This window comes from Lepidochelys kempii, chromosome 8 (genome assembly GCF_965140285.1).
Source record: "Lepidochelys kempii isolate rLepKem1 chromosome 8, rLepKem1.hap1, whole genome shotgun sequence".
Taxonomy (NCBI): domain Eukaryota; kingdom Metazoa; phylum Chordata; order Testudines; family Cheloniidae; genus Lepidochelys; species Lepidochelys kempii.
In genome coordinates, this window is record NC_136387.1 from 104480043 (window position 1) to 104500122 (window position 20080).

A 20080-nucleotide genomic window follows, 5' to 3' on the forward strand; every position below is an offset into this window, starting at 1 on the left:
TCTCTGGGCCGGGGGGGGCAGGGCGGACTCCATCCCCCAGCAGGCGCCGGGGCAGGGGGGGGGTGCGGTGACGGCGGCTGGGCGCGGTTTGAATCCTCGGAGGGAGCGAGGCAGCCCCCAAGGGGCGTGGGGGCGTCGGAGCCGCGCGCCGGGCGCGGGAGCCTGTGGCACCGGTAGTAGGGACCCCCGCCCCGCGCCTCCCAGCTCGGCCCGAGCCCGGTCTCGCCGCTGGGACCCGAGACCTGCTCGCTAGGCCGCGTTCCCGCTGAGCCCCCCGGGGCCCCGCCCACCCCCGGGGGCCCCACGCCCCGCCCCTCCGCCAGGCCCCCCCAACGCCTCCCCTGGCCCCGCCCCTCCGGCAGGCTCCCCGCGGCCCCCCGCCCCTCTGCCAGGCCCCCCCACGCCTCCCCGGGGCCCCCTGCCCTGCCCCACATCTCCCCGTGGCCCCGCCCCTCCGCCAGACCCCCCCCCCCAACGCGTCTGCCAAGCTCCCTGACACCTCCCTGGGGACCCCGCCCCACATCTACCTGGGGGCCCCGCCCCTCCATCAGGCCCCCCCAACGCCTCCCCATGCCCCACCCCTCAGCCAGGCCCCCTGCCCTGCCCCTATGCCAGCCCCCCTATGCCTCCCTGGGGCCCCCCGCCCTGCCCCACATATCCCTGGGGCCACGCCCCTCCGCCAGGCCCCCCCCAACACCTCTGCCAAGCTCCCTGACGCCTCCCCGGGGCCCCTGCCCCACATCCCCCTGGGGCTCCCCACCCCTCTGCCAGGGCCCCCCAATGCCCCCTGGGGCCCCGCCCCACTACCAGGCCCCCTGGGGCCCCGCCCTGCGTCCCCTCGGGGCCCCGCCCCTCCGCCAGGCCCCCCGACGCCTCCCTGGGCCCCCCCCCATCCCCACATCTCCCTGGGGCCCCACCCCTCCGCCAGGCCCCCCCAACACCTCCCCGGAGCCCCTGACCCCGCCCCTCTCCTAGGGCCCCGAACACCTCCCCGAAGTTCCCTCTCCTCCGCCAGGCCCCCCAATGCCTCCCCGGGGCTCCCTCTCCCTGCCCATCGGCCAGGCCCCCCAACACCGCCCCAGAGCCCCCTCTCCCTGCCTGTCCGCCAGGGCCCCCAACACCTCCCCGGAGCCCTCTCACCCGACCCCTCTGCCAAGCCCCCCAACGCCTCTCTGGAACCCCTGCCCCCCCGATTTGCAAGCCCCCCAACACTTCCTCGGAGCTCCCTCACCCTGCCCATCTGCCTGGCCCCCCAATGCCTCCCCAGAACCCCCTCTCCACCAAGCCCCCCAACAGCTCCCCGGAGCCCCCTGACCCCTCTCCTCCACCAGGCCCTCCAACGCCTCCCAGGAGCCCCCTCTCCCCACCCCGTTGCCAGGCCCCCCAACGCCTCCCTGGAGCCCCCTCTCACCTGCCCTCTGCCAGGCCCCCCAACACCTCACCAGAGAACCCTACCCTGACCCTCCACCATGCTCTCCACTCCACCCCCTTGATACCTCCCATCACCCCACCCATCACCCCACCCATCCACCAGGCCCCTCTGCCAGCCCCTCTGCATGCCTCTCCAGAGCCCCCCACATGCCTCTGCCATACCTCCTCCCCCCAGCACCTCCCCAGACCCTTCTGAGACCTCACACCTCATGGTGGGGGGGCTGACCCACCCCCCACCCAAAACACCCTGAAACTGTCTGGCAGATTTAGCTGGTGGGAGCCCTGGGCTATCCCTACCTCCTTCACCCTTCTTTGAGGACAGGGCATGACCCTGCCCCAGAGTCCGCTTAAGGCTCAGAGAAAGCGGATGGGGTGTATTTTACTGCATCGCCAGCGCTATGGCAGGGTGCTGTGCTTGGCCCTAGGAGATGGTCTGTACGGAAGTCTGCTTCTGCTCTGGGCTCTGCACTGCCCTGTCCCAGTACCAGTGAGCCTCCATCAGGCCTAGTTTATGAAATCCATTCTGGGTGTGAATTATGTAGGAGTCTCAGGATTTCTAGACCCTGCACTTTGCCCTCAGTCCTGTATCCTCCCATTTATTTCTCTTACCATACATGTATATTTATTTTAACTGTAATAGGAGCATAGACTGTATAGGGAGAAAAATCTCTATGCTGGTGGTTTTACAGGTCAATCCAGCTATCTTCACCACGTTGGGCTCTGCTCTATCCCTCAGCTTTATACACCAAGGGCTGATTCTAGGTTACTTTGTCATTGGTAAACAGTTAAAAGCATCTGCCTACCAGCCACATGAACTGGGATACACAGCTCAACTCCATATTGACTGCAACAGACAGCAACGTGGCTAAAATAAAGGCAAGTTCAGCTGCATTGTCATCTCTTTCTTGTGGCTTAGACTCTCACTCCAGGCAAGTCCTATTTAAACAAGTGCTGGATCCCTTGGTTCCTTGAACTATGTTGGTAACGTTGCTGTAGGTGAAGTCACCGGGACTGGTTTCTGTAGCTGCTTTGGCTCGTATTAGGTTTCAGAGTAGCAGCCGTATTAGTCCGTATCCTCAAAAAGAAAAGGAATAAATTTGTTAGTCTCTAAGTTGTCACAAATATTCCTTTTCTTTTGGCTAGTATTGTATCTGTTGTAGAGTTCCCTGCCCTCTAGAGACTGGTTGAATGTTGCACATTGATGGTTGGATTCAACTGAAAAATGACTTTCACACAGGTCTTTTTCAGTACTAGACTGGAGGTATCAAGGCTCCAGTGTCCCTAGAAGGGATGAAAATGGAAATGCTTCTGCAAATATTTCAAGGATGTAAATGCTCAGGAGTAGGGAGCGATTCCTCAGGGTGATTCAAGGCCCTAGAAGAGAAAAGGGATGAAATGGGAACGCAACATGGATTGGGCACTGGACTGAGAGGAATCACCTAATTCCTGTGTAATAAGCAACTTCTAGAACTGGATGGGTATCCACTGTTTGCAAACATCACAATCCAGGCCTCTTTGCCAAAATAAAATCCACCTCTGTGTTTACTGCAGATACTTACGGAAATTACGTCCTCAAGGTCCTCTGTGCAGTTTGTTTTTGTCCCTTCAGTGAAGAAAGATTCTCTTGACTTCCCCAAGAAAGTTGGATCTTTTGTTGAGCCAGGATTATTCTGTCAGCCCTGCAGAAGCTTTATTATATAACAGTTCAGAGGAAGGGGTGTGCTCTTTTGGATAGATACAAGTGGTTTTCTTTAAAGACCAGCAGATGAATACCTCGGGTTTTGTCAGACCTTCCTGCGATATCCACCCCATGAAAGGGAGCCAATTTGTGGGTAGTGTGATGTGCAGCTCTGAGATGTATTATTTTATCGTTAGAGCCAGGGAAGATGGCTGTGTTATAGAGAAGGCAGCAATAACGTTGGGGGAGAGTGGTCTAATGCTTAGAGTGGGGAATTGTGCTTTGGGATTGCTGAGTTCTGTTCCCGCTTCTGCCCCAATTTACTGTTTCGACAAGCCCCTGAGCTAGTCTCTTCCTCAGTTCTCCCCATCTATAAAATGGGAGATTATGGGCTATAGAGGGTGCTAGAGGTACATGGTTGTTTTAAAGCTACTGGTGCTGTTCCTAATTAATCAGCCACGGTGGGGGAAGGGAAACACTTACACTGCAGTTCAGTCTGGCTAGAGATCATACAGACCTCTAGGAATGCTGTTAGATTTTTCCAAGTTCTGTGACTATCCTTATGTACCTAATATGGTAATTGTTTCACATAATTAAAAACATGTCTCTTGCAAACATTTTTCATAGATTTAAAAGTCAGAAGGGACCACTGTGAAATCTAGTCCGACTTCCTGTATAACACAGACCATAGGACCTCCCTGAATTCATTCCTGTTTCAACTACTTTCCCTTCTGGATTTGCCCCACATACTTCACCCTTCTGTTTCTCTGTTCACTCTTCATCACTGTTGTTGCAATTTAGTTGATTTGAGAAGTCGTCATTGAGAACATGAGGGCATTTCCTAACCTGTCCTCTGGTGTTAACACCCCATCCTCCTTCTGTCTGAAGACAGATCCACTGTGGAAAGCCGTGTGAAGCACCCTACCACTCCTTCCTGTGTGTGTAACTTTCCCTGTCCTTTAGTGTCTTTACCACTTAATCTGGTTTCTCTTTCTCTATTACAGCAGCGTCTGAACACAATCAGCATCTCTTCCAAAGGTAACAACCTGTTTGTCTCAAGCATTTCGAAAAGCACTTGCTACCATAGCATTGAGGTTCTATAGGAAGATCCATTGCGTTGTACAATCCTGTGTTGTTGTTGCTGTGTCTCAAATGGATAATTATTCTTGTCTTTATTTTTGTTTTGTAAAAGCTGTTGATGCCTTGGGGTTAAAATCCAGGCAACTTCTGTACCCATGTAGCAACGCAATGGCCATTTCAAGCCCCTCTTATTGGTTATCCGCACAGCGGTTCCAGGGTGGGCAGACCTGCCTGTTCTAATGACTCCACGTGATTGTATAATTTAAGCAGAAATAAGAGAGAATCTAGTTTCTGCTTTTGAAAACTTCAGTTTGGCCTTTTCCAAGTTCCTTGTCTTGGCACTAGCTGAGGCAAGTCTAACAGTGTGGTAAACAAGTGGGTTCCCTTCCCTGCAGCCCTTGTAACTCCTGTTACTTTTGATCTCTTAGTGGATTTGCTGCTGGACAGAATAAACACTGAGAAGGTTGCATTTGATGAGTCTCTGGCTGGATCTCGGCAACCGTGTCCTACCTGCCTAAGTCTTCCACACTGCAGGATGGCAACAGAGGAGCTTGCAACCATCAGCAGTCAGCTGCATTCGCAAGCTAAGGTAACTCCAGAGTGCCGATGACATTAGCCTCTCTACTAAGGGGAAAGAGACAGGTTTCACTAGTGAGCTTAAAATACACACTTCTTACACTGGATGCCCTGGACTGTGGGGATCCTCTGTTTGTCACACGATGGGAAAAGCCTCTCCCTGTTGAGCCAGTGGATATTGCTCTTTGAGACAGCTGGAAAGGTCTCCACATGAGGATTTGAGGTGTTCCTTTCTCTCCCCATCACCCTGCTTGAGAGTGTGTTGCCTCTGCAGCACCCCCGATTCCTGCCAGCACATGGCTGAAGCTGCAGGGACACTTCACTTGTCCTTTAAAGCAAAGTAACTTCCCAGGATCACTAACTTTCCTTTCCTCTCTGTCAGGTCCCCTGTATCCCTTTGAGCACTGAATCTTCTCCCTGCCCCTGATCACAGCCTTTATCCTTTCAAGAGGAGGGTCATAGGAGATTCCTTGGAAGCCCCTCTATCCTGCTCAGCCGAGTGTGGTTGCTTTTAGAGTCAGTCTTGAGGTGCCCCACAGCATTCCCAGCTTCTGAAACTGAACTGACTTGCACAAGACAACTGAGTTCTTCTCTGCACTCAATTATTTCCATATGAGACTTGTTCTCATCCTGCTCTTCCCCCCAGGTCATTGAGTCTCTCACCCAGTCAGTAAATCGACTGAAGCAAGAGAAGGAGCTCCAGCAACAGCAGATCCATAATCTGGAAGGTATTGATGAATCACTTGGCTTTGCAGTCATTCTGGGATGTTCAGAGATTGCTCCTCATCTGACTGTTTGGGATCCTGTTGATGAGACAACAGGCTGTGAGTGCAGTGCCCCAATGGGGCACAGTCCAGTTCGCTATTCTGCTGAATACATAGAGCTCAAACCTAGAGTAGAAACCTGGTGTCCCAACTCATAGTCCTTTGCTCTAAGCCTTACAGAATACAACCTTTACATCTGTTGGTACAGATGCTTGTAGGTTGTTGGCTCAGATGTTGGAACTCTCACGGGTTCTACCCAAGAGTATCACTTGTTCAGAGTACGCCATGAAGACCGGACTCCCCTCATGCCCCTGGAGTGTGCTGGCAGAGTGGTGAAGGGAGCTCTGGAACTGGTACCGATTTTGCTGTACCATGTCAGGGGATCAGCAGAGGCCCCCCGCGTGCTCAGTCCAGTGCCATACATCAGCAGTGAACTGACTTTTGAGACCATTGTACTGTGTATTATTCAACCCCACCCTTCCCGTTGCAGGCTGAAGCCTAACCATTTTCTGTTGTTTTGCTTGCTGTTGCAGAGGAGGTTGGTCGATTGCATAACAGCCCTCAGAGTGGCTTGGAGTCCCTGCTGGGGCGGAGAATGGAAGGGCTGAAGAGCGAGCTTCGTAACTTGCGACAGCAAGTGTTTCACCAGCCGGATGGAGATTGCACCCCGGATCCGTATCCCAGCTCCAGCGTCATGCAGGAGGTGCATGAGAGGTCAGCTCTGGGGCTTTACAGCCATGTGGGTCATGGGAAATTAAGGCTGTTGCTTCCTTTGTTAATAAATTTGTTAGTCTCTAAGATGCCACAAAGACTCCTTGTTGTTTTTGCTGCCACTCTGAAACCTTTCCCCAGGGGGTAACTCTCTCTCTCTTTCATTTTAGCAAAAAGCTCCTGTGGCGCGAATATGAGTGTGTGAGGCGAGAGGTGGATCAACTGAAGCACAAGCTCAGTGAGTGTTGCTCTGGACTGCTCCCCATGCGGGTCACTGCCCTGTGGGCCTGACAGGTGACTGGAATCGGGAGGGAAGCAGCCTGCAGTTGAGAGCATCATGTTATTTGTTGTCGTGGACAGTTTGCTCAGGAATGGAAGAGATGGGGATGCTGTGGTGAATTGGCAGAGTTGGAGGGGAAGTGTGGGAGCATGCACAGGGCTTGCTAGCTCAGTCAGACTCCCAGCAGGGCATTGGCAGAGCTGTGGGAGGGGAACATGCACTGGGTCTCCCAACTCTGTCTGACTCTGAGTGTTGCACTGTGGTGCTTTGAGAGATGGGGTCCATTCAGTGAATGGTTGGTGCATTGCAATACGCTTCTGTATCTGTTTTTCAAACGTCACCCCTGCCCTACCCTTAGAGAGGCAATGGGGGGAGGGAATTGATAATGATACTGACTTCCTTTGTAAAGTGCTTTGAGATCTACTGCTGAAAAGTGCTATGTGCGAGCTGGCTGGCATTGTTATTACTGGGCCTTTCTCAAGGATGCTATGGGATGTCAAGTACCTTGGCTGGGCATAGACCTGAGACACTCCTGGAAATGCCTTGGTCCTAGATTATCAAACTGTGGCTCTACTCTTCAAAGCAACTGTATAAAAATGACCCCTTCATACTCATGAGCCACTGCTCAGTCAGATTGTCCGTTTATAGCAACTAGGTTTTAACTACTTCACTCCTATTAGCGGTGCAGAGCTGACATAACCATGGGAGAGGGAGCTGGGTTCTATTCTGGCTCATGAATCATAAACAGAATCTCCAATTATGGGCTAAATTCTGTTCTCCCTATATGGCAGCAGCTTCTGTGGAGGCAGTTAAGTGTCTTACCTGTAACCAAGGGCAGAATTTGAGGTGCAGAATCTTTGGTAATTACATGAAACAGAAGGAACCTAGCTTGACTCTCAGATGCCAAACTGAGTTTACTGCAGCAACTCTGTTACCTTCCAGTAAGGCCGAAAGTTCCCAACAAGGATCAGGTCCCCATTGTGCTAGGTGCAGCATAAACACACGGTGAGAGTCAGTCCCTGTCCCAAAGGGTTTATAATCTGAAGAGACAAAACACAGAGTAGGGGAAAGGAATATAACCATCATTTTTACTACTTATAAACTGAGCATGTTGAATATAGTCATTGAATGGCAATAAACAAGGAACCACTAATGTTATTTTCACAGTAGAACTGTACGTAAAGGGCTTCGTGTCGATAACAGCTTCCCCATTTGTGCCTGTTATATATCTGTGAAAGCAATAAACCTGGGTATTGTATATGAGTCCCGTGGAGATCTGGCAGCTGCTCCTGCTGTTCACATGAGTTCCTCAGTAGAATGTAGCCCTGGCATGAGAGGTGCCCACTGAGCTTTGGAATGTGCCTGGAGGAAAGGGAGTGCCAAGGTGACTATTAAAAATCAGACACAGAACAGAAGTAGATTCTGCTCTGACTCAGCTCTCTGGCCAGAACCAACCCAGTTCACTAGGTAAAGTTACACTGCTTTCCTTCTCAGACCGACAGGAGGAGGATCTAGTCACTCAGATGTCTGAAACTGATGAAATGAAGAGAACTCAAAGTCGATACTGCAAGGTACATAGCTTTACAGGTTCGCCTTCCCCAGGCAAAATCATTACATGCATTTTTAAAGCATGTGATGGTTTGATAACCTGTGGAACTCACTGCTTTGAGATGATAGGAAAATTGTAAGTAAAATTCTTAAAAGAGGGGTTAGGCACATGTATGAATAGTATCTGCAGTGCAAGCAGCTAGAGTAAATGACTGGCTGTTGATCCTTATGCTTCTGGCGTATATTGATCACCAGTTGGGGGCAGAAAGTATATCTTCTCTTTGGATAGTATTGTAAAACTATCCAGGAGATTTATGGGAGTTTTATATCTTCCTCTGAAGGCTGGAGAAAAGATCATGGATTTGATGATCTGTTCCCATATGGCAGAGCTGTTATTTCTCAGGCTTCCTGCATTAACAGCATCTAAAAGGTTTACTGGTGCTACATTAATCAACACCAGGATATTACTGTGTTTTCCAGTGTGCTTCAGATTTCAGTATTTATTCCTTAGGATAGAACCAACTCCTGTTTGCACCTGGAATTATGGGAGGGGTCACTGCAATCCCTGTTTATAAGGGGCCACGTTAATTAAATTAAACACTGAGACTCAGTAGTGAGGCCCAACTGTAGCAATTCTCTTTCCTATATAATTTAAGTGTTTATCAAACAATATTGGTGCGCTCACAGTATTTCTAAGACACCTGTCATATGGGTAGCTAGGTGCCATGTAGAAAACTAAGATCAGTATGGTAACTATTTCCCCTTGTTTTTTCCTAGCACCCCCCCACACCCCGTTCCTCAGAAGTTCTTGTTAAACCCTGGATTTGTGCTAGAAATGGCCCACCTTGATTATCACACACATTGTAAGGAGAGTGATCACTTTAGATAGCTATTACCAGCAGGAGAGTGGGGTGGGGGGAGAGAAAACCTTTTGTAGTGATAAACACCCATTTTTTCATGGTTTGTGTGTATAAAAACATCTTCTGTATTTTCCACAGTATGCATCCGATGAAGTGAGCTGTAGCTCAGGAAAGCTTATGCTCAAATAAATTGGTTAGTCTCTAAGGTGCCACAAGTCCTCCTTTTCTTTTTAGTATGGTAACAGTCTGCAGAGGATGACTTATTTTTATTTGATATTGATATTGCTGTAGTGCCATTGTGCAAGGTACTGTACAAACACAGTCCATGACCCAAAGAGCTAACAGTATAAGAAGACAAATGATATATGAAAGGTGGGGGGAGAAGAGTATATTCAAAATATATACAAGTGTTCATGTTCGTAAAAAAAAAAAAAAAAGCCAGCATATATATCTAAGAGTTTCTGACTGTCCCCATCATAGCCATTGGAACTTGCTTGATTTCTTGTAGGCGTCACTGCAGAATTTGGTGGGATTTGGAACAAAAGGTAGTGCCCTTATGAGTCACTTCAGGGAGGGCATTCTCTGCGTAAGGTGTGAAGACATTTGTGATTGAGGCTGGCAGAGCAGAGGAAGAGAAGGGATAATGCAGTGGGAAAGACATGGACAAGTAGGGAGGGGCAGAGTTGTGAAGGGCCTAAAATACATTGGAGCTAATAATCAGACCTGACTATACTTCTCAGCTAGCAGCAGTCGTCTAACCCTTTTAGAAACCACCTGCTGTCTGGTGCCTGTGGACAAGTAGCCCCCATAACCTGCTGCCCAAGAGACTCTGGTGGCACATTCTCAAACTGATTGGTGTTTTTATACATTATGGTTGGCCAAAATGCAGTCTGTGGGCCAAGCATGCACAGCAGAGATCTATAGTGTAGCCCTAATTTCCATTAAGGAGGCTGGGTCAAGGGATACAGATTCCAGTATGCTATACCCCATCTTGATCTGAGCACCCCAAACTGTAAAGGAAAGGTGAAGTGCTCGTTGCCATGGATAGCATGGTTTGTGTCAGCTGTGCTTTCCCCAAGCTGTTCCAGGCCTGTGCAGAGAGCAAGTCACACATGCATGTTCTGCTGGGCTCAGCACTGCTGTGTAGACTCAGCAGCTGTCTGTGAGGAGCCCTTTTGGCAGTGACTGACTGTCCCCCCTCATCCACAGATGCTGGAAGATCTGATGAACAGTCACAAAGCTCAATCTGATGACTTGGACAAAGCCAGGTTCGAGACGCGGAGCACCCAGCAGGAGCTCGGCCACATCAAGTAGGGGAAATGTACCTTCCAAGGGTCTTGTGGGACATATGGCACTACATGTGTGCACGCACCATGCATTGCTGGCAACGTGGGGTGCATTCCTCACCCCGCTGGGCTCAGCACATCAGCTGCAAGTGCAGCTCTTTGTATAGCCGCGGGATATTTCACCACAAACCACGTGGGAATGGCGCAAGTGTGTGCACTGCCGTGTGACCACTCCTCAGTGCCCCTGTGTGAAAGGAGTTGTGGGGAATATCCGCTCAGTTGCTAGTAGGCAGGTGTCCACATCACAACTAGCACTAATAGACCCTATGCTTCCGCCCTCAGAGAAGGCAAAGGTGAATTCCCCTCTTGCTTCTAGAGGGGGCCTCTGCAGGTCACGATTGAGGCCTGTTATTGAGGCAGTGTGGAGAAGCCGTCTCTGTACCTGCGTGGTGGATAGAGAACATCCATCGCCAGGGTTGCAATCCAGCACCTTGGCCAATGAGGCATTCCCCTTTTAGATGCATAAAGTGCCAAATTGCGAGCCCTGGAGGTTCCAGAACATGGGCAGGTCAGTTCAAGCTTGCCCACTGCTGGGAGAGGAGCCCCAGCTAGGGGCAGATGGAGAGTTCAGGCTCCATGGTCCATTCAGTCTTTGGTCTCTCTGCTGAGGCAGCTAACAAGGGGACTAGTTGTGATGGTATCTGTTTGTGATGGAGACACGTATACCTTGGGAACTAGACTGAGTACCCCAATTTACTTCACACAGGCACAGAGCAGCCATCTAGTGTGAATGACTTCCTGCCGTTCCTATTCTGGGCTGACCCTACACTGTTGACCTGGAGATGAAAGGCTCCATGTCTAATCATGGCACTCCTGTGCCCTCTAGTCCAAGTGCATAGACAGCGTGTAAGCAAGCATGCTCATGTTCCCCCTCCACAAACCCTCTACCATGGGCACTGACTGACTTCTGAAGCTCCTTCTCTGTCACTCACTGAGTGAACCCACTTGGTGCTTTTCAGAAAGTGGTGATTCCCCCCTTTAGTTCTTTCCCTTTCTAGCACCTCAGCAGGAATTCCCTTCTGCCTGGGGCCTCTTCTCTTCAAGAGACGCCCACTTGTGTCCCTTTCTCCATGCTCTCCTCTTGCTTTCCTGTGCTATCACGTTCCCACAATGGATCATGCTGAGGAAGGAAACGGACTCTACCTTTTGGCTGTGATCTCCACACAGCTGGGCCTTGCATGCTCTGGCCTCTTCCCTGGAGAGGATGGTGATATTAGCATTTCCCCTTCAGTAATCCTTAGCTCTGTGCTACTGTTCCTTTAATTGTGTCCTTGTCTTTCCAACCCAGCTGGCCCAGGGGTATCTGGGGATTCTGTGTGTGCCACTGTCTCTAACCCTCTTTCCTTCGTGCCCAGGTGCCACAATGGGATAATGTGTCACAGGACTGCCAAGTACCCCTTCAGCTGGTAGGCAGTGTTCCCTCAATGGTGTGCCCCAGACCTCCCTTCCCAGGGAAGCACTCTATCCATTCATTAACATCAGGCTGATACTGAAGACCTTTGCAATACAGCAGGGCTGGGACTATTTATTAAATATTTGTTCCTGAAAGGTCTTTATTTGAAATACCTGTGTTCTCTAGAGATGTAGCAGGTAAGTCACTGCCAAGCAGTATCGCATAGAGCCATTCATCCTGAAGGATCTCAAACAGTGTGCAGCGTGGTGACACCCACCACTCCAATGCTGTCACTACTGGGATAGCACCTGGTAGGCTCCTTAACAGCCAACAGCAACACTTTACCACAGTTTGGGGCAGGATGTGAAGCATATTTTTTTATCCACCTGAAAATGCATGGGATGGGAGGAGCCTGTGAAGGCAGAGTATAACTACAGTAGAACCTCCACGGACACCTCGGGAATAGAGGTTATTCGTAACTCTGAACAAAACGTTCTGGTTCTTTCAAAAGTTTACAACTGGACATTGACTTAATACAGCTTTGAAACTTTACTGTGCAGAAGAAAAACGCTGCTTTTCACCATCTTAATTTAAATGAAACAAGCACATAAACAGTTTCCTTAGCTTGTCAAATCTTCTTTCTTTTTTTTAAACTTTCCCTTAATTTTTTTAGTAGTTTACATTTAATGCAGCACTGTACTGTATTTGCTTTTTTGGGGGGGTCTCTGCTGCTGCCTGATTGCATACTTCTGGTTCTAAATGTGGTGTGTGGTTGACTGGTCAGTTTGTAATGCTGATGCTCCTAACTGAGGTTCTGCTGCATTGCAAATAGAATTAAGCTGGGACACTGGAGATGCATGCATGGCCTCTGCAGGGATGAGCCCTTCACATCACTCGGCAGTGCCCCATCTGATGGGCACATGTAGCACTGGCTGGCTCTGCAAGGAGCTGTGTCCAGGTCTCTCCTGGTGATTCTGGGCCTTTGAGGGAGATTGATGAGGAATGATACTAAAAACATTAGGCATTCCCTAGTGCTTTCCAGCCAAGGATCTCAAAGCCCTTTTCAGACACAATTCATTCTCACAACCTTCCTCTCCATCACCCCAGCAAGGTGCATGTGATGATGTTATCCCTCACGTTACCGATGAGGAAAGGAACAGTACCAGAGCTGGGATTGGAACCTAGGTGTCCTGACTTCTTGTTCTCTCTTCTGGTACCCCTTTTAATCGCTTATATTCACCCCTACCCCCCAAAATCCATAAATAACCATTAGTGTTCTTAGTGGAAAATATCTGTGAAAACATTCATGGTCCAGCATGGCTCTGTTATTAGAATCTCCTTGATGAATTTGTTCTGACATCAGAAACCAAACTTGCCTCCTGTACTATAATAACCCACTGTGGAGGATGTTCTGTTAACTCAGTGAGTCATCTCCAATAATGAGATTTAATTGCAGTTCTCCTGTAATTAAATATTGATTCTCTTTCCCTTCCCTTTCTGTAGAAGTCTCAGGTCTCCCTGCCCCCCATGCCCCACGCCCCCCATGCCCCACACCCCACATACAAGAGTTGCTTAGCAGAGCTGAATCTACCTTGAACCATGAGTTTACCAAAATCCCTCATTGCAGAAAATCCAAAGAATGAATTTTGTGTCTCTCCTGGCAGCTGTTTCTGTCCCTGGAGCTAATCAGTGGTGTTGGTTTTGTTTCAATCAGATCCACGGTCACTGACCTGAAAGACCAAATGAAAAATCTGCCCTTGGAAGAGAAGTCATACACTAAGCCTGTAGGAAAGGAAAGTGCTCATGGGAGTAAGTGATGCTAGTCCTCTTGGGTAGAGCTGGTTGGGAATTTTCTGACAAAATAGAGTTTTGTTGGCAAATGCTGGTTTGTTGAACCTGAAATGTTTTTTGGAAACATCCTTGGGTTTGACAGACTTTCATCAAATCACAGCAGGGTTCCAATAGAAACCTGCCTGGTTTGCTGGTGGGCTCCTGAGGATCCCAGGGCTTCCAGGGTCTGTGGCCCTGGGGTAGCCCAACCATGTGGACCGCCTGGGGGCCAGGGAGCAAGGGGCTTCCCGGGTCCATGACTCTGGGCAGCCATGCCCTGTAAGGGATTCCAGGCTCCCTGCCTGAAAGCCTCCGAAGTCCTGGCTCTAACTAGGGCTCGGCTCCCTGGCTTGCAGCAGAGAGCCTGGAAGTCCTGAGAATTCTAGTAATGTCGCTTTATTGGACTCCCTCTCCAGATAAACTACTTCTTGCCCTTGGGACGTGATTATGGTCGGGGATAGTCAGGAATCTGGCTGGCTTCTCCGTTTCCTTCATCTCACCTATGATCCTGCTTGGTTTGTCTTTAATCATGGAGTCAGAGATGGGAGAGTTCAGTGCAGTGCATTGCCTTCAGTGCGTGTTCAGCATGTGTCCAGTGCACTTCCAGTCTCGATTTACATGATTCAGGGCCTGGTTCTCCATCCCTTTCTTCGTTATTTACACTAGTGCAGAGTAGGAATACGATGCTATGAAACCAGAATGGTTGTATTGCCTATGAAGATAGTGAGGAATCCGGCCTATGGTCTTTAACCTTGAGCTCAGCTCTCAGCTTATCCTGCTTGTTGGTGTGTTTCTCTTAGTGGAAAGCAACGATTTGTTGAGAGAAGAGGAGATATTTTCTTCCTCCCTGAGTGATGATTCTGCCTCTGAGCTCAGTCTCACAGATGTCAGCTCGGATGAGCTCTCTAGTGCCACAGAGATTAAGGAGCCTGAAGGTAAGAGAAGTATGGCTGGCTTAGGAGCCCTTGATACCCTAAGAATATAGTTGTTTTCAGTGGGAACGTGGATGTGTGACTGCCTTGGGGGGAGAGGGGAATCTCTTTTTACGTCCAGTCCCTATTTTGTGTCCCTAAAAGTGTTTCAGTATTTGTAATGCCCATACTAAGGTCAGACTCACAACTTGACAAGAGCCCGAAGGCCGTACCCAAATTAGGTGTATGTATTTGGCATCTAAATATGGGAGGCAGCATGATCTAATGGTCAGAGCATTGGACTGGGAGTCAGACTTCTTGATTCTAATCCCAGCTCTCCACTTGCTAACAGATTTACTTTCCAGGGCTCCTTGTCGATCTGTTGTCAGGCCTAATCAGGTGGAAGGTGCTGTGTAAACAGAAGTATTATTTTGCATAAACTAGAGCATCCTGCAGCCTCTCACATCTGTACTATTGAGTGGCAGTCCTGAGGAGGGAGGGACCTTATCTTCTAGCATGCAGTGACCCAGAGGCTTTCCTTTGCATGTTGGTGTCTAGTCTGTCCAAGTTGTGTACTAAAGATTGAGACGGTTTGTAGTCTGCATTGTAGAACTTCACTTTCCACCCCTGTACCAAAGCATTGGGGGAGGGATAGCTCAGTGGTTTGAGCATTGGCCTGCTAAACCCAGGGTTGTGAGTTCAATCCTTGAGGGGGCCATTTGGGATCGGGGGGGGGGGCAAAAATTGGGGATTGGTCCTGCTTTGAGCAGGGGGTTGGACTAGATGACCACCTGAGGTCCCTTCCAACCCTGATATTCTATGATTCTATGATCTTATGCTGCTTTCTTCTCTAATCTGATACGGGCAATCTAGAATGCTGGTTGTGATGATTTGGGGGCTCCATCTACACAGCTTATGAATTGATTACAGTTGTGAAGTTGTTAAGAAATGTTTGTATCATGGAATGCCTTTATGTATATATGGTATCCGCTATGCTTGTGTCGGGTCTTTCCAAACTACAGACAGGGGTGGGTGGCTAGAATTTAATGGCTGCCTATCCAGCTGGAAACACCTGAATGAAAATGGGTTAGTTGAGGCCAGAAGATATTTTTCCCAATTTGTCTGCAGGGAGTGGGGGAAGTGGAGAGAGTGGAAAGGATGAAGACAAAAGTGAGAACGGGGGAGTTTAAACAGCCCCTGAAAGCCACATGGGGAGTTTTGGGCAGGAGAGGGTAAGGAGATAGAAGAGCCAGGGTCAGAGAGGTGAGGTGGGGTGGGGAGAGAAGGCTCCATGTTTCAGAACACAAGCTAGGCACTGCAGCAGAAGGACCCTGGATGTCCCCAGAGGACTCTGATCCTAGCCCAAAGAAAGCTGTCTAGTAGTGAGGAAACTGAGGCAGGGAAATGCAAATAGGGTTTATTGTTTGTATTGATCTGTGTATTTCTTGTGCAGTTAAGTAACAAGCTGTGCTATTAGAGTCCTTTGCAAAGTGTCTGTGCACTGCATGTTGCTCCTAACACACGCCCCTTGAAGTAAATGAGACCCAGAACACCCCACAGCTGGTGTTCTGGGAGAGGAAAGGTTTCAGCTGAGGGGGGTTGGAGGAGGAAGAAAACCCTCAGTGGCCACCACTGTTTCCCAGGGGCTGGACAATGGGCTGCATAATCACAGCTCCCAGGATCGTGTGCTAGACAGTGGGTCTGTGCCCTGAGTGTGAGCCTAGAAGCCCCAAGATAGGGACAGTACATGGGTTCTCTTTAGACATTGGAGGCTTACAAAAGTCTGGTGAGTGGCCAAGAGGGGCGCTTGACTGGGCCTGTGACACTGGCCTCCAAAGCACTTAGATCATGGTTCAACTGTGGTGCCCTATGGTGTCCGTTGTTGGAGCGTCCCTTCCAGCCTTGTTTCAGGGTAACATTAAGCTGCAATATGAGGGCCAGTTCTAATACTACCAATAATAATTATACTGAGCATTCCCCAGGGGTGCCAGGAGGTCAGTTTTTAATGTCACTCCATGTTTGGTTTGGTGCTGACACTCAGCCAATGAGGTTAGGAAGGTGAAAATCACCGATTTTTGAAAGGCTCATCTTCCACACTATATATCCCTTTGGATTTCAGCTTTGTTTCAGGATGTTAAAGACCCTTGGGTTTGCATTAACACTTAGCCTCAGGGGAATTCCCAGCTCCAGGAACAAAGGGGTTAATGTTCTTTTAAAGGAAATTCATGCCCTACTTCCGTAAGATGCTTAAGATTCTCGTGAATGGGGGCTTTAAGGTACATGAAATTGCCTTGAGTTCTGTTTTTTCTAGGTACAAATCCCGCTGAGTCAGTCTTTACTAGTAAAGCTGCTACAGTTAGCTGCTTTGCAGATGCAGTTGTAACATGTCCAGTTGTTAGGATGTTCCCTAAGCAATCTCCCCAGGACATATCAAGGGGTTAAATTCCCTTCTCCAATATTACTTGCAGGCACATGCCAGGGACTGAGTTTAACATTTGATCAGCAAAGCCCTGTGTCAGATAACATGCATAATTTCATAAGAGGAAGCTAGTTATCCTATATTATTGGTAGTAAATATTGATATCCTAGTAGCACCCAGAGGCCAGGGTTGGGATTATAGTAGGGGTGCCCAAAGGCTGCTAAGAGGCAGGGGCCATGATTAAAAAATATATGCCAATACAGATTAGTCAAACCCACATTGTCAATGTGTTTTCTTGTATTTGTATTTGCCTGAGTAGATGATGAATTGGCATTGCTTCAAATTCATTGGTGACTCCGAACCAGCAGCAGATCAGCTTTGTCCTCACTCTGCAGTTACAGGGAGGTCGTGATCAGGGGCTGCAGTTTACCCTTGGGCCATTTTTCTCGGTTGATAATGAGGACTTGAGCCTCAGAGTTCAGAGTATGGCTAACTCCTCTGAAATGTGTCTGTAGGATCCAAAGAACTCTCCACCCCAAGCCTGGAGCTGGAGGACAGCACCCCCAAGGAGGAGGATGGAAGCATGTCGGATGAGGACCTCAGCAGTGACCTGTTTGACAGTCTGCCTGAACTTAATCTGAGTGATCTTTAATGCTTAGCCAAAGAAAGCCCCCCTCTGTCAAATAAGAAAAATTAAAGATGGAAAGGGAATTGGCATCTCAAAATGGACAGGCTCCTCTTCTGAACTGTCAGCCACTTGGGCGGCTGGGGGTGGAGGGGTGTTGCAGTGGCCCAAAGTGATCCCTTTGCGGGAGACGGGCTCTGCACAGCCTGGTATCAGGCAATCAGCACCTCCACTGACTTTGACTTTCAAGTACTCCAGAAGAAACCGATTGGGCTGTGTATTCCTGAGCTTCAGGTTGTAAGATTTGTTCTAATTATGTTAGCTCAAGTGCTGGGCACATATATGGAGACCTGCTCTACCCTCTCTGCATGGGTGGGGAACAGAGCCCTAGTCGGTGATCATAAATTTACTTAGATAAGGGCCAAGAAGCCTCTAAGTGGCAGCTGAGTTTGCCAGGTGCTGGTAAATCCCTTCCCACTCAGGTAATTGAAGTGGTTTAAAAAGCTCCATTCTTGGAACAGTGTTTTCATGTCAATCATAAAGGGAAAATTGCTTTAATACAGGAGACGACAGCCGAAATGGAGAGAGGCTGCGGCCTAAAATCCTGCAATTCCCATTCTTCAGGCCTTGCACGTCTCGGGTGTTTTAAATAAAGTTTTCCTAAGTAATTACTCTGATTTTACACAAGTTACTTTATAGCAGGGAGCGGGGGAGGACAAGGGGAAGGAAGGGTGTGTGTTAGGTGAGAGTCAGTGTGCTTGACAGTCCAAGTCCAAGTTAGTGAGCGAGAGGAGGAGCCTAAGGGGCTGTGAAACAGGAGGGATGCAGAGATGCCACTAACCTTTCCCTGCCTCCTGCCCTTCCCCAAGTTACCAGTGTTGCTCATCCTGCAAAGTGGGTAGCAAAGGGAGGTGGTCCCGATTCGGGGGGAGGTGTTTAGTGCAGTGTGGCAGAGCTCAGTGTTTGAACAGCCAAGGAAATAAATAGCCTGTTAATGAAATTCATTGTTGGTGTTAAACTGGGAATAGCAGCAGCCAGGTGAGTCATCGAGGAGAAACAGAGCAGAGACACAGGCAGAAAGTGCTCCTGCGCCAGTTAGTTCGTATACTTGGGGAAGCGTAACCACAGTTCCCACCCTGGAAGGGCCAGGAAAGCTGGGCAGCGGTGACCCTGCTAGAGACCTACTGTGGTGAGAGTGGATGCCATGTTTAGCATGATCTTGCAACAGTGGATGGCTGCCAGAAAGGCTGGTGCAGGATGTGAGTGGTCCCTCTCTAAGTGACTCTGGTATGACCCCAGCCACCAGACTGGAGTCAGTGCTAGACATCTCCTTACCAGAACTTTATTCCCAACCTGGTAGGAGGCCAGAGAGGAGCAACGGAAATGAAAAGGCGCTGCGGGGACTGACAGAGAAGCAGAGGTTAGCTCTGCGAATGAGGCAGGGCTTGGCTAAGTGAGGACTGGTGGGGGGGTGGAAAGGCAGGAATTACTTCAGGCACTAATACAATGTGCCTCTCATGGTGGTAGCTACATCTACTTTAGAGATTAGGCTGAGAGCAGTCAGCTTCTCCTAAATGGGGAGCAGCTGCTTCCTAACTGCCCAGGACCCAGCTCTGTGTCCTAGGGGAGGACCCCAGGGAGTGAATGGCAGCCACTAGATTCTGGTTTGGGATACCAGAGGCTGCCTGGATGGAGGTGAGCCTGGTTGGGACTTGCTGCTGTCTCATGGCCCTGGATTCTAGAAACTAAAACTGGACAAGACTTTACGGAACGATCGTGCATTGCCCAGCACCTGGGCTGGATGGTCTCAGAGCTGGCCTACAGCTAGGTTGCCTGAAAAACGAATGGGGTGATTTTCCCTGAAAGCTCTGCACAGTCCCTTTGGGAAGATGCCTGATTCCCCTTCCCTTCCACCGAAGCAGGCGCAGACAGTGTTGGACGGGTCTCTAGTATTTACACCCATGGAGCTCACAATGCTTTACAAAGCCAGGCAAGCATTTTCAGCCCCCTTTTACAGATGGGGAAACCAAGGTACGGAGCAGTTTACTAGTGAGTTGGGGCAGCGCTATGATTAGAACCTAGGAGCCCTGCACTAATTTCAATTGTCTATAGCTGCGTCCGATAAAATACTTCTTAACGAGTTGCTGAGTCACACTAATGGCTTAAAACTGACTGAGGGATACATTCCAGAGTGTGCGAGCCTTGTCTTGTTCCACGCCCAGCCTGTAATTTAGCATCTGGAGTTTTTGTGGTGCTGACACAACAGGTTGTTAAGAACACATCAAATAGGGCTGATGGCACTGGTCTCCCTTCAGCTCCGGGGAAAGCCTGTGTGAACGGGGACACTCGCTCTCGCCTGCCAGAACTGCACGGGGCAACCAGCGTGTCCAATTTCAGGGGAAAAGTGCTTCAAAAGAAGAGAGGATTAAAAGCGGGGGAGGGGGAAATTAGCCTGTGGGAAATTAAGTCAACAGATGTTGCATTACAGTTGACAGTGTTGGTAAATGGCCAGTCCTGCAAGAAAATATTAATTCTGGGCAGTTTCTAACAGGGAGACCTGGTTTACAGCTGCAGGAAGTACAGGGTAACTTATTTACTTCTTCCTTTACCTGAGCTGGGCTGGATCTA

At 49.5% G+C, this 20080-nt stretch overlaps 1 protein-coding gene across 4 annotated transcripts; it reads left to right on the forward strand.

Moving 5' to 3' along the window:
• Positions 1 to 54: 54 nt before the first annotated feature.
• CCDC159 (coiled-coil domain containing 159) lies at positions 55 to 18123 on the forward strand. Of its 4 annotated transcripts, none has more exons than XM_073357885.2 (12): positions 55 to 173; positions 2121 to 2307; positions 4114 to 4147; positions 4618 to 4778; positions 5412 to 5493; positions 6063 to 6243; positions 6411 to 6478; positions 8015 to 8091; positions 10138 to 10238; positions 13382 to 13476; positions 14298 to 14432; positions 17343 to 18123. In XM_073357885.2, exons 2-12 carry the CDS (start codon positions 2242 to 2244, stop codon positions 17477 to 17479), a joined length of 1137 nt encoding a protein of 378 aa, XP_073213986.2. In that variant the 5' UTR covers positions 55 to 173; positions 2121 to 2241; the 3' UTR covers positions 17480 to 18123. The 4 variants fall into 4 exon arrangements, with proteins under 4 accessions (XP_073213986.2, XP_073213988.2, XP_073213987.2 ...); XM_073357887.2 differs by having other exon boundaries at positions 4117 to 4147; XM_073357886.2 differs by having other exon boundaries at positions 2217 to 2307.
• Positions 18124 to 20080: the final 1957 nt, after the last annotated feature.